Consider the following 14,427-nt stretch of genomic DNA (forward strand, 5'->3'; position numbering starts at 1 on the left):
AGTGTTAGCATGTATCCCAGTCAGGGCTAAGACACAAAGAAGTGATCTAGATGACAATCTTCTCTTTAAATATTCCACAAGGCGACTTCTTGGCCAAAAACTCAAACTAATCAGAGCCGTCGTTTCCTTTTGTGATGAGATTCACTTTGACTGTCTTTTACATTGCTGCTGAAATCAAAGCAAGTGACAAACACAAACGTTATCTGAGAGGCAGTAAGTCAAAGGCCACTGGGACAGTACAGTCTGCTTCACTCACCATCACTATCCCTGCAGCTAAACACACACACACACACACACACACACACACACACACACACACACAGCATATGGGAACTCCTCCTGTCGGCTGATGTAGATGCTTTGACATGGACACCAGAGTCACCGTTAAGCCTATTACAGTCTTTAGCTCCACATGTATAAACAGACCCACCCAAAACACACAAACATGCAGACATAGTAATGCTCACACACATATGCACAACATGAAGTCTTAAGCTGTCAACCTGATGAGACCTACAACACAAGCAGAATGTAAAATTAAATAAAATCTGACAGAATGATGCATCAGAGTCACTTTGACTTAGAAAGCTTCTAAACCTGAAATGTTTTCACTCATCTGATTTTAGTAGCTTATTACTGTTTGGGAGTACCCCCACCCCAAAGAAAACAAATGTAAGACTTTTACAACATTTGTACAAAATGAGTATAATCCAACCATATCAGCCCATACCAGTGTCCAAAACCACAGTACAGATGGGTTGCGCACACTAAATTAATTATGCTACATTGAGCATTATCTCTACAATATATATCAATATGTTATGATACTGAGTAATTTAAGTAATTAATCACATAGTAAACTCATATTTATCCAATTTTGCCAAATCAGTTTTTATAGACGATCATATTTTCTTTAATCCAATAAACCCAACCAAAATATATATAATGTACAGAAATTAATGTAAAATATTTATGAATAATATATATGTTCCTGAGCTCCAAGTCAGTGAGGATCAGGGTTCAAAGTAATGTGGGAAAATAAAACCGAACCAGAGCTGATCCAGAGGCGGGAGGACAACAATGTAACAGCTGTGTTAATACTCAGCCGCCATGAAAACAACATTCACCACAGTCACAGTGGACTCTTTCAGGAGAGAAGAGCAGAGCAGAGCTGTGAGGTCAACCAAACTCCTTTGACAGTAATCCACATGTTACATTTATTCATTGAACAGCATCCACATCCTCAGTAATAACCATTTCCAGGAACGTAGCTAAAGTCACGTGTAAAGTATTTAAATCTTATAATTTAAATACCTCCATGCTGACTGTACGTTGGTGAATGACTTACAGATTATTATATGTGTTTTCCTTTGCAAATAAAGCAGAGTGGGTAGTAATGTGTGTGTGAGCAGTTGCAGACAGTAATCTAGCTCACAGTTGGTGAATGGAATGGAGGTTAATCCAATTCCACTGGCTAAGTGTTGCCTTCAAGCACATTTGTATGCAGCGATCACAGATATCCAGAGGTCTCTCTCCCTCAAGAAAGAAAGAGGCTTGTGTGTATTCGAGAGAGGGCTGCTGTATTGATTCGCTAAAAAGCCAGAAACCTTTGAATTGGGACTAAAATGGGTGTTTGTGTAGCTGCATTCCTATTCAGGGACGGCCTCCTCGAAGGTCCACATTTTTGTACTTAATACCACAACAAAAGATGTCCCCTTTCAAATGTTTCTCCAGATGTAGACGGGGAATCCAGGTAGCTTTTAATGCTGCATTCAGTCAGTCTTTGTCAAACGGTAACATCCGGAAATATCACATGACCACGTTGTATTTACCAGTGTTTTGCTGAGATGGTCATCAGTCACGGGCAGATACTTCATATAATGTTCACCATTGAAAACCCACACTGGAGGGTGTAAATAATGGAAGCTGGGCATAAAGAAAATGAAGCAGAAAAAAGCCATCTCAAAAATACAGACAAGCAGAAATGATGTGTACATGGAGTTCACAGCTACTGCTGTTTGGCTAGTCTCCTCACTCTTCAGACTTTTACACACCTACATGATTTTGTGAGTAAGTTTTCTTTTACTGCACCAGTTTTAACACCTTTGATGTTACACTGCAGGACCAATGCAACAGTCCAGGGCTTATTTTCACACTGGATGATTCTGTAGGATATGAAAGGATTTACACCAAACGCCAACATTAAGTATCAATACAATATATAATGTGCCAATTATGAAGGTACAGTAGAATGTTTCACTTTGTGTCTCCCCTCAGACCAACAATCAATGTATGGCGGCCTTTTTGCCCTTGCAAATTTAGTTTTTAGTAGTTTGCATGGATATTGTAAGAAAGATCAATTTTCAAAAATAAGTCATTGACCATAATCTCGAGTTTTGCAAAAACGCCCGGTATCCCTCCTCTGTTTGGTGAGTGGGTTCAACGCAATTCAGTTATTTGCTTCCACCATACATCCATCCAATCCTGTCCATCCATCCATTCGTGGTCCATCTATCAGCCGTCCATCCACCGTCCACTTATCATCCATCCATGCATACATCTATCAATCATCCATCCATCCTGCCCATAGATCAATCATCCATCATCTATCAGTCAGTCATGCATCCATCCATCTATCAATCAATCATGCATCCATCCCATAAATCACTCCCTATCTGATGAGCTGTCAGAAGATGCTTGTGCCCCCCCCCCCCCCCCCCCCTCCTCCTCCTCCTGTATTTTCAGCTCAGTCACATCACGCCACTGTCTGTCTCTGCCTATAATCACAGCACAGCCACTCTCCCGCCGTCATTTTTCTCTCTTTTTTCTCTTTCTTCTCTTCTGTTCACCTGCTGAAGATCGATACCTGCTAATGCAGTAGCCCTCTCATGTTTTATGACCTCAAATGATGATCGGCCCCTTTAATAGAGCCACGGCCCCTGTTGCTAGGAGACAAGGGGCTCTCTGACGATGAGGAGGCTGAGGAGATGCTGCTGCCCCCGAAGATGCTGTGATGCTCGGCTCTCGTCCAATCAGAGCAGCCCGAGCAGGGCAATCACACAGCCAACAGGTCAGATACAACAACACAAAAATCACTCAAACCCTGCTGCTGAGTTCAGTCTGGTTGTAAACAAATGCAAAACCAATACAGGTGTGGGTTTCTTTCTATTCTGTAACCAAACAACATGGTGACCCGCTGCATCTGGAATGACTCTTAAAGCTGCACTCATCACTGTTTTTATAACAGTGGATAAAATGACTTTGCGCAACATGAAATGGGCCACAAAACCACAAAGAAATATCACAGATACTGCCGTTCCCCTCAGCTCTACGGAGTATTAAGCCCATTACAGCTTGTTGTTTTTGGTTTCCACGTCAATGGTCTCATCAGCATCTTTTCTAGCAGCGACAGGTAGTATTGAAAAAGCTTTGATGAACCCCTCTGTTCACCCGTCCAGCACCAAACATCAGAAAGTCAGTGACTCGCTCGGGAAGAAAGGGAACATCTAGCTGCTGAAAAGCGTGGTGGAAAAGAGTTGGTGGAGACCAAAGCAGAGCTGAAAGGGGAGTGAACACTGGACTTCAATTCATGAGCTGGACAAAACTCCAATGACAATTGGACAATGACTCCAAATTAATGCTAATGTTGCTAATGCTAATCATTTTGTAATTTGAATTGTTTGCTAACACATAATTCTATAAGATCATATTTAAATGAATCCATTCAAATCAGAACAAAGAAAAAACTCCCATTACGCCAAAACCACTGCTGCTGATCAAACTGATCACTCCCAGTAAACAGGCTGCAAGTGTCCATGGAAACAGCTGAATATCAGTAAACAACAACAAATACGATGGACAGGACCAGAGACACAAAGGGCTTCTCCTGTCTCTGTGTGAGGCAGCTTCCTCTCTGCTGTTACCTTGTGTGCAGGAGATGACGTGAGCGGTATCCATGGGGGTTGTGTGTGTGTGTGTGTGTGTGTGAGCATGCCAACACTGTATTGCATGTATTTTCAGCTCTGACACATGCAGTACGTGAGAGAAACACTGTTGCCATGGTAATAGGTCTCCTTCTCCTCTTGTAAGGGTTTTGGTGGACCCTCTCTCTCTCACTGTCTCTCTCTCTTTGCTCTCTCTTGTTCTGTTGCCTCCCCTCTCTCTCTCTCTCTCTCTCTCTCGCTCTGTCTGTATATCTCCCTCCCTCTTCCTCTCTGAGTTAGTTATGAGATCTGTTTTCACTGATGTAGAGTTCAGTGTAATGAATCATTTTTATTGGTATAAGGTTCTAAAATAATATTCCTAAAGCCATGAAGTACATCAGAAATATCAATAATTTAACAATAAGCATATATTATATATATATATTATATAACATATCGAAAGGATGATTTACGTGCACAAAAATAAATTTGAAGAGTTGAATTAGTTACATTGCCAACAACATAAGTTCTGATTACATTTCTTAATCGACATGAAGCTCAGAGCTACACTTTTTTCTTTTTAGAATCAGAAAATAAAGAACATCAAATGTTTTCAAAAATGATGTATTTGTCATATACCTTAAAAATTGTGTTTAATTGTGGACAAAGTTCAGTTGTTTTGAATAACTTGTATTTATGGTGATTTATAAATCACAGGACTAAACGTGGACTACACGTAAGGAAAGGAAGGAGGAGGGAAACAACCTCAGATGCCACCCTGAAGAAGGCAAAACAACCAGAAACATTCGGGGAATAAATCACGGTATGTGGGGGAAGAAGTGTGTGATGCGTTTGATTTCAGTGGACTCAGACTGCACAGTCAACGAAAAGTCATGCTGGATTTCATAATCCCCCACATACCATCATCCAGTGACTGAACATTTGCACGACTGTCTCTGCCTCACTGGCTGCTGGCCTATACTTACTCACCACTTCCACACTACACACACTTACCTGCACTATATATGCTTTCACATACCCATATAATATCTCACTATTGCCATTATTGCACTATATATTTTGCCTGCTGCTGCACATATTCATATAGTATATTCATTTCACACTGTTTATACTGTTAATACTGGTCATACTGTATATATCCTTAACTACCCCTTTGTGTTTATTCTATTTATTGCCCCTACACATACAGTGCTTAACAAATTTATTAGACCACCACCCAGTGTGAGGTGTTTGCCACCGCTGCCCTAAATTAACAGTATTGCTGATTACCAAAATATTTTATGTTTCCGTAATGGTTAATCCACCAGTATGTGCAAGCCAAGCTCTTTAATCAAAATGATATCTTTAATGCTAAAATATAATTACTGTTGTTATCTATGAATTCTCAAATTTGATTGAGATGCCAAATTACAGTTATTTACTTGCATTCCTGACCAGAAAAATTTGTTTTGTGGTTGCAAGAATGCAAGCTGTTATCAGGGCCAAAGGAGGTCATATACACATAAATATTAAGATTAAGATAAGGACTATTTAGTTGTTCCAGTTTGTTATTTGCCTAATAAATAACAATACAATTTTTAGTTTGAAACAAGTTTTTGACAGATTTCTAAAATATTTGAGTTTTCTCATTTTTATGACAGGTGGTCTAATAAATTTGTTAAGCACTGTATATCTGCACTTTACTGCTTTTTGAACTTCTTTATTGCAATGAAAATAAAGTTGAATGTAATCTAATAATCTTGTCTAATGACAATAACATTTCAATCTAACATTTACTTTTACACTGCTTTTTCTATGTCTCTCTGTCACAACACAATGTGACAATAGAGGGCAGTCTAGACAGAATAACAAGCCTCTGACTCTTCTCATAGTATAGTATTCACTTAATGTTATTGCCCATTTTATCTGACCCCACCCCGACATATGACTTTTTCAACCTCCCAAACATGACAAAATGACTGCTAATCAAATAGATTCACCCTGCACACATGCATGGAAGCATTCTCCACTCTCTCTCTCTCTCTCTCTCTCACACACACACACACACACACACACACACACACACACACACACACACACACACAGAGTGGTGGTGATAATGCATGTTGTCATTTCATGTCTCTGAGGAATACCAAATCTCTTTATGCTTCGTGCTGGACTTGAGCTGCTCCACATTAACCCTTCATAACTACGGCCATGTGCACACTAATTCAGACACATTTGGAAATCCATCTTTTCTGTCCACAACAGATGAGCCTGTTCAACCAGGAACTAAACTCTGGTCCCTTTAGCGTGTTCATGTTTGTGTTTACACCACATCTGAGGATCTGAGAAGCTGCAAAGGTCAGGTAAATGTAAACTGAAACAACAGCTTTGTTTGAGAAGCGAGGTTTGAGACAGTAACACAGGAGTAAATTGTAATTTACTGGTTTTGATACTATAATATTCGAATAGATGTTGCACATGGAATTTAATGACATGGAGCTGGAAATTGAAAATGCCTGAAAGGTGAGATGCTTGTCTGCATACGTGGTGCTGATCGGCTGAGTGTTTTCAGGTAATGTTTCTGCATAAGTTCGTAACACAAATTAAACAATTAGCAAATAAAGCTGCGTTTCATTTGAGTCAATCTTTCTTGCTATCTGTTTGGGAAGTCTACTGGCAACCTGTTCTTGCTTACTTTGTGAATGAATCCTGTAGCTGTTGCATCATTGAGGTTTGTGTTCGACCAACCAGTGCAGTTCAGCACTGCTAACTCTGCCCTACTAGTTGCTTGGCTGTAGGAAAGTACTACCCCCGGAGCAGGGCTACAAACTTAATTTAGAACCTGGTTGCAATTTTAAGCTCCTTATGTCCTCCTGCAGCTAAATCTTACAGGGGTATTAGTAAACGATGTTTAATTCTGCAAACTACTCACTTGACGGGGTCTTTGGGAAGTACTTGGAAACATTTTTGCGGTTGAAAAAGACAAGTTTGTGTTTTCCACCGCTGAAAACAATCTGAAAATGCTAATGTGATTTGACCTGCAACACAATTTCAAATGTCTGCATCAGTTTGGACACGCCCTCTGACCTTCCCTATAAACCCCTGAACCCCCCCTCCCCGCTGAGGCAGACGCCTGTCTGGGGTGAGTGATGCTCCTTCCATGTGACCGTCCATTATTGATGAGACAAGATGCATCCCAGCTCCCCTGAGAGGATGAGCTCACTGATGAGGTCACCTCTCTGTGAGTGAATACAGTGAGGGCTCTGCATGAAGAGCTCACAGTTCACAACCCCACCCACCCCGTTCTGCAGCTGCACCGCCTCCTCCTACATTTTTTAACAGGCCAGGGTGTCCATCAAACGCTGTGCACTTTTAAATAGAAAAGGAACGATTGCGCTGAGTCTCTAAGGTCCGTGATGACAGCTGATATGTGATAGAGAAGCAGAAAGAAATTCAGTCTGTCTGACATTCGCTATTCCTCACCTCTGTTCTCCATTTCTAAACAATCTGTGACTATGTTTCACATGTTGAATTTGCAAGACAAACTCAGAAAAACCAAGAAAAGAAAAAGAAACTCACAGAATGTGTTAGCAACAGCTGTCTATTGACACATCCAGCAGACACAGAGCAAGATTGACATCCCATTGATGCTGTGTTTGTGTCTACCTTAAATCCAATGCTCACTCTCCTTTGGAGCTTTGGTTTAGTCTCCACCAACTCTTAAGTGAATAGCGGGTTATCAGTTTTATGTTGCAGACGAGAGCTGTGAGACTGGACCAGCTATGTGCAGCTAGAGAAGCAAAACTATGAGTTAAAAGAGGCTAAAGGCTGCGTACAGCTGCACAGTGGGTGTAGAGCTGCAAGCGATATTTTTGTGAGACGGGAATTATTTCATTAAATGTGTGTCTAAAATATTGCTTAGCTTTGTGGACGTTTAAAAACCTGAATGAAAACAGCAGCAATTAAAAACACTGTGATGTAATTTGTTGTGGCATTTGACTCTTTTACTATAAGCGCCTCCATCTGGTTTGGATTAAACGCTAATGAAACAGTCCTCTAGTCAAGTAATTTCTTCTGTAAAAACAACACCACAGCCAACTATCTCACACACTACTCAGAGATATTAGATTAACAGGCAGCATTTAACACTGTTAAAGAACCACCACTGAGGCAGCAGTGGATTACCCAAAAATAAAACAAACAAAAAGACACAGAAAGCGTGTTTAGAAGTGTTTTTAACGGCCGTCACTAACCCGCCTCATGGAACAGATACACTCCCATGTTATTAAATGCATCAGTCCACACTGACTCAGAGAAACGTGTCACCCCGGGACCTCCCACATTTTTTATGTGTAGAGTTTGTGTCAGTTTAGCATCTGTCTGAGGCTAATCTGTTGCTGATACAACATTATAATGTAGATAACTGTTAATATACTGTTGGCCTCACTCTTGATGTTTTTTGGACTCATGTTTCAGTTTACTAGATGAATTACTGGGTTGTGCTACCTTCACTGGATTATCTGCACAGTACCCTCAGTTATTACCTGGCTTCTAAACTGATTTGAGGGGCAATGCAACTAATTTAACACTTACCTACTTTTATGAATCCTGTTTCTTTGTTACTGTACAAATGTCTTTTTATGTCTTTGATCCAACTCTTGTTTACGGTACTATGTCCCTTTTATCCAACACCGTCTTCACAGTCACTTCCAGTCAAATACTTCAAATTCCAACTGCTGTCTTCAACCTTTATTGGAAGCGTGTTTAGCTCGCTGCATATCCGTGCACCCGCACGCATAGTCAGGGCAGAAGAGATATTGTCTGTGTCTGATGGGCAAGTAAACTAACAGAGGGAGGCACTCCACAATCAACAAACAGGGAAAATGACATGAGACTGAGAGATGGAGGGAAAACACATTATTGAGACCAACCAGCAGAGCCTGCTCTTTCCCTACAAAACGATACTATAAAACATCCTCAGCTGAAACGTTTCCAACACTCTCTACATACACAGTTAGTTTCATGTCCTGAGAGTGACGACACTCAGTGACACGTGTGGTTTGTTGTTGTTGCCATCGTCTCATGTTTGCCAGTCAAGGAGCCATTTTGGATTCTGATCTTTGTGAGGCCCCTGCAAGGGGATGAGTCATCAATGTCCACACACACACACACACACACACACACACACACACACACACACACACACACACACACACACACACACACCTCCAGCAGCAAGCTCTCACATTCAATAATCTGGGCTATAATTAGCTCCCTGGATAGGAAGACAAGACGAGAGAGAGAGAGAGAGAGAGAGAGAGAGAGAGAGAGAGAACTGGCTTTTAAACCTAAAAATATTCCCAGCTCTCCGGAATATCGGATTTTCTCATCTGTCAGGTCACCGGCTCACTAAAACAATCAAATACGAGTCTCAGAAGAAAAAAATCTTTCATCTGCTCATATAAATGACACTAAAAAAAGCCCCTCGACCCTCCTGTTGCCTTGGTTACGGAAGCAGAGCTGAATGGAGGAGGAGGTGATGATGGTTTCACTGGGAACAGAGCTGGAGAGATCTGACAGAATAATAAATTTACCTCTGCTTATTTTCTCCCTGTGTACCACTCCACATCTCTCTCTCTCTCGTAGTAGCTCTTCACAGCGCTCCAGTTCTCATAATGACCCACTCCTTTCTATGCCAATAAAAAATTTGAAAACGAGGGTGCTAGTGCCCAAAAGTTTCTTCACAAAAATATGAAGTTTCATAGGACTTGCAGTAAACAGTTCAGATTGAATTATTTAGATAACCAGGATGCAGCGGGGTGATCATATGTGATCAGACTCAAGGTTTTTACAGAGCGTCTCTGTCGCCGTCTGTCAGGCTGCTCTGCCTCTGGCCTCTTTCCTCTGCTGGCAGGAAGCTGAATGCAGCAGCTGTTCAGGACAAAATGCCACGGAGAGGAGAGTCCGACCCCTCGCCGAGCTCAAACTTCACCAGAGAGTGTCACTGAACAATGGCAAGACACCTCTCATACAATTTGATGAAATGAGCATTTGCAATAAGAATGGAGATTATTTTAAATCGGGGAATTTATTATTTTGTATTGTATGAAATAGTATTTAAAAAATCATGTGAAAGTTTCACTTCAAAAATAGCATCTGCAGCAACACTATAATCCAGTTTTGTTTCATACACTAAATACTTCGGATTTTGGTGTAAAATCAGCATCTCCACTGTGTTTATTCCCCGTTCTCCCACTTTATATTACTGAATGCATTTTCTGAGCCGTCAATATTGCAAGAGGACCCCATTAATTGTAAACTGCAGTGGACAGTGTCCTCTTGCAGCTTGGAAAAAGAACTGTTGTGGGTGGGGACATAAATTCTAAGGGTACTTTTAAAAAAAATTAGAAAATCAGTAACACCAGAATGATGGGTTTAACAGGATTTCTTCTTTTCTTTGGGGGCCAGCAGTCAGCCCAGCAGAGCCAGAGACAGACACTATGTCCCCATACACGTGACATGAGTCAAGACCAGCAGCGGCTTTGTGAAACATTGTCTTCCTCTGGAGAGAGCGAAGACGCTAAACCTGCAGCAGCATACCTGGGTTGTTCTGCACCTCTTGCTCCTTGCACCTTGCTGCTGCGCTCAATATCAACAACAACTTTGACCCTGTTGTCAGCGATCTTTCCAAGTGCAACCAATGAGATGACATATGTCCGTGATGTAACTTGAGAGCAATCCATGAAGGCCCTAATCCCTAGTCCCCAAAATTTTACAACACCACCTCAAAATCGTGTCACAATCATAGCAGGAGGGCTACAGCATGTTTGAATGACAGCAGTCAAATTGGGCCACCAGATTTGTGAATGGGCAGATTGTAAACAAAGGCACGATCCGCTACACCTCTGTGTATTAACACCAGAGAAGTAAACTGTAAAACTTAAAAATAATGAGCTGTTTGGATACCTCCCATGTTTAATAGATCCAAGGACACAATCCTTTCCTGATATGGGAAACGGCTCTCACCTGTCCAGCATGTGGGCAAAAGACAATGTCTAACATTACTGGTGATTTTAGTACTTTACCTACTTGTGAAGTAATATGAGGAATGGACAAACTCACTCCAGAGACACTGACTAAAAACACTCAATGTGGAAGTAAACTATGCAGATGTTGCACTTGCTCTAACTGAACACTCCTCTGGTGTAGCTCCCAATCAGAGCAGCAGATAATTTTGAGAAGCTGCTGATTTAAAATGATTTTTCTCTGCTCACTTGTAGCTGGGAAAGAAGCAGCATGACGTCTACCATTGGTGAGAACCAGCTCTTTGTGGAGGCAGCTTACCTTTATATCCGGGCCATTGCAGTTGAGGCTCATCCCGCACTCGTCTGTGATCTCTGTAATCTCCGACAGGTCGTCATCTTCAAACTCATCCAGACTGATGTCATGGGTCAACCTGGTTGAAGGGGAGGATTAGGGTGAGAAGGGGAAGGGGAAAATCAATGTTAATCCTTCAGCACTCATCCGCAGCCGCAGTACATCTCAAAATCTCTTGGTGACCGAATTATCTGTACTGACGGGATGGCAACTCCAAGCCAAAATCCAAGCCCACACATTGAGCCCACTACTTCCTACCCCCGACTTCAGACGCCCTTGCTCGGACCACACCAGTCTTTAAACTCTGCCTTCATTTTGATCTCATCTACACACTTGTAAAGTTTCGTGACTACATCTCGCACGGTTGACATACAAACACCACACGCAGGCTCGCAGGCTGTCGCGGCTGGTAACCAGTGTTATATCCCAGGTTAGTGACAACAACTGATATATGACTGGTGGGGGATGAATGTGCCGACGTTTTTTTTGGCTACACACCAACAGTGATGAGAAGAGAAGACTGAATCACAGTGAAAGTGGAGTGGAAGGGAAATGCATCATCACAGATGGCAGCTGAGTCTATGAGCATAGTGTAAGTAAAATCATGACAAGCTTTTCCAGAGACATAGTTCAAAATAATCATCTCTCTCCTGTAACGCAAACAGTTGGGATATAGAGTTCAATATGCAAATGTGTATGAATCAACATACATCAACAGGACTAAAAGTCATTTTAGCAGCCTGTAGATGCCACAATGTCCATTCAGGATTCAGCATGGAATAACTCAAAAAGCATACTTTTACCGCTTTTGGAGCGATGCATAATGGCACCAAAATATTTAGTTTGGCACTAGAAGAAAAGTTCATGGGATGATTAACATTATCATTAAGTTGTCCATCCTCTGAGGAGCATGAGTGTTCAGAAATCTTCACAGCAATCCACCTAGACTGTGAACAACAGCATCTTATGGGTACAGATGAAATTTTTGTCCTGAGACTGGCTCTAGAGCAAAGCTCAAGGCATCCAAAATCAGAGAGGTTCATCCTCGGGGGAGCATGAATGTGCTCCTGATTTGGTTTAAAAGGGGCAGTGGTGCTGGATATTGGGCCAGGGTGACCAAAAACATTAGGAGTCATTCATCTGGGGACCAGTAATGTTCACTGTAAATGTAACGACAATCAGGCCCATTGTTGTTGATATATCTGACCAACTGACCGACCCTATTGGAACAACTTTTAAGTCAACAAAACAGCTAATCACATAACTTCAATAACTTCAAGTCAATCCTCTCATTACAAAGCATCAGCCTCTGCACCAGTTTCCTACCTACGATACAGTGGGGCAGGTCTGGCTGTCAAGAGAACATGGAGGCTCATATCCAAATGTGCATGGACATTAAAATCTTGCAGGGAAGAATATAAGGTCTTGATCACTCTTGCAGCAACCCTGGACATCACTCCAGTGTCGGGCAGGGAAACATGCTGTCCTGCTGTCTGTGGTAGGATTCAATTAGCTTCCAGTAAACAATGCTTCAGTTTTCCCCATCTGTAATTATGTCCGCCTTTTATCTCTTTACCCTGCAGCCTCCTGGGCGTAACAGACAGGAAAATGTTATTAGACGGAGGAAAGAGAAGATGACAGCGATCACACAGAGCATGAGAACAAGCTGTCAGAGAGACCTGGTGAACTTGGAGAGCTGTTGCTGCATGATGCTAAAGTCATTTCTGGCTACATCGACACTTCAGCTGTCTCCTTTTTCAAAAGTAGGCACAGCTGTGGCCGTCTTTAGCTGTCACGTGTCGGAGGGTGGGTATGGGAGTTAAATAGCCCATGTAGAAGCATCTGTTTACCTCTATAATGAGGCCCTGAAGGAGGCAGAAGAGAAGGGCTGAAGGATGGAAAGGGAGAAAGAGAAAGAAAGAGAGGAAGGCAGAGAGAGAGTATATGAATCCAGCAATCTATTGTTAGGGAGTACAGGATCTCAGATGGGAATATATGTACACCTGATGGAAAGAAAGAGACTGAGGGAGAAAGAGAAAGAGACATTCAGAAGTGACCCAGTGGAATCATCCACCTTCACTGAACAACTCTCCAACTAGCAAAGCTGCTGCATCACTAAAATTTAGGTTAGTTTTTATTTCATGCCATAGGGTTGATATTCTAAAATGGCACCTAAACTCAAAGATGTGTAGCGGCTGACTTGCGAGGTGGAAAAAGCTGATTGCTCCTGCTATTGGAATTAAATGGCTTTGTAGTTTCATGAAAGCATAAGGCAAGCAATATTCTGTATTTTTCTCATTGTCAACAAATCCCATAAAAAGACCACAACCAACAATGAATTGATCCTATTAACAAATATTAGCCAAAGCCTGGTGTACCTTCATTCCCTTTGCTAAAGACCTCTATTGTTGACCAAAGAACTATTAAAAACACATCAATTTGTACTGGGCGACATGTTCCTTCATTATAAAGCATTATAGTTTACACCATCCTGTTGCTGCAAATACTCACTTGAGCACCAAATGTGTATTAATCTGCAGCTGAAAATAGTTCAACAAATTCACCATTTACTCTAGATTGAGTAGTTTCCTAAAAACTACAGGGCCCTGCTGTTTGTTGTATGGTATCTGTGTGTTTAACGTTTGCTGAGATCAAAACTCCAGCATCACTTCTAGTATAAAGAACTTTATTTATGAAGGCCACTCATGAATATTTTATTTTTTATTATTAAAGTACATTTGTTTTTCAAGGTCCATGTCTTCCATAACAATAAGTGCCACATACAAGGTAAGGAAGACAGAAAGAATTATGAGACAGACTAAAGCATTGCTGGTTTTTGCCTTTCTATGGGATTTATTGACAGGCAAAATATAGAGTGGCACCCGCATTATGCTAAATTCTTTATTTCAATTTTTCCAATTAGAAAACTAAATTTGGTTAATTCTACAGCACAAGCAACTTATTGTAAGTTAAATGCCTCACATTGCATGATAGCATGGTTATCATTCAGCTCTTCTTGTCGTTACCCACTCGACATGACCAGCACTGTGCAACAACATGTGGCTGAAAGCGTCATATGAACTTTTCTTTTGTCCCAACCGAATTGCATTGATCAGCTTCG

At 41.4% G+C, this 14,427-nt stretch overlaps 1 protein-coding gene across 1 annotated transcript in view; it reads right to left on the reverse strand.

The window, feature by feature from the left end:
* Positions 1 to 14,427, reverse strand: part of mapk8ip1b (mitogen-activated protein kinase 8 interacting protein 1b) — a 46,643-nt gene that overhangs the window by 19,508 nt on the left and 12,708 nt on the right. Inside the window, exon 2 of the mRNA XM_070905307.1 lies at positions 11,274 to 11,385. Within this exon, the coding sequence (XP_070761408.1) occupies positions 11,274 to 11,385 (112 nt within the window). The remainder of the gene's footprint in view (positions 1 to 11,273; positions 11,386 to 14,427) is intronic.

Source organism: Enoplosus armatus, chromosome 1, assembly GCF_043641665.1.
Source record: "Enoplosus armatus isolate fEnoArm2 chromosome 1, fEnoArm2.hap1, whole genome shotgun sequence".
NCBI lineage: Eukaryota > Metazoa > Chordata > Actinopteri > Centrarchiformes > Enoplosidae > Enoplosus > Enoplosus armatus.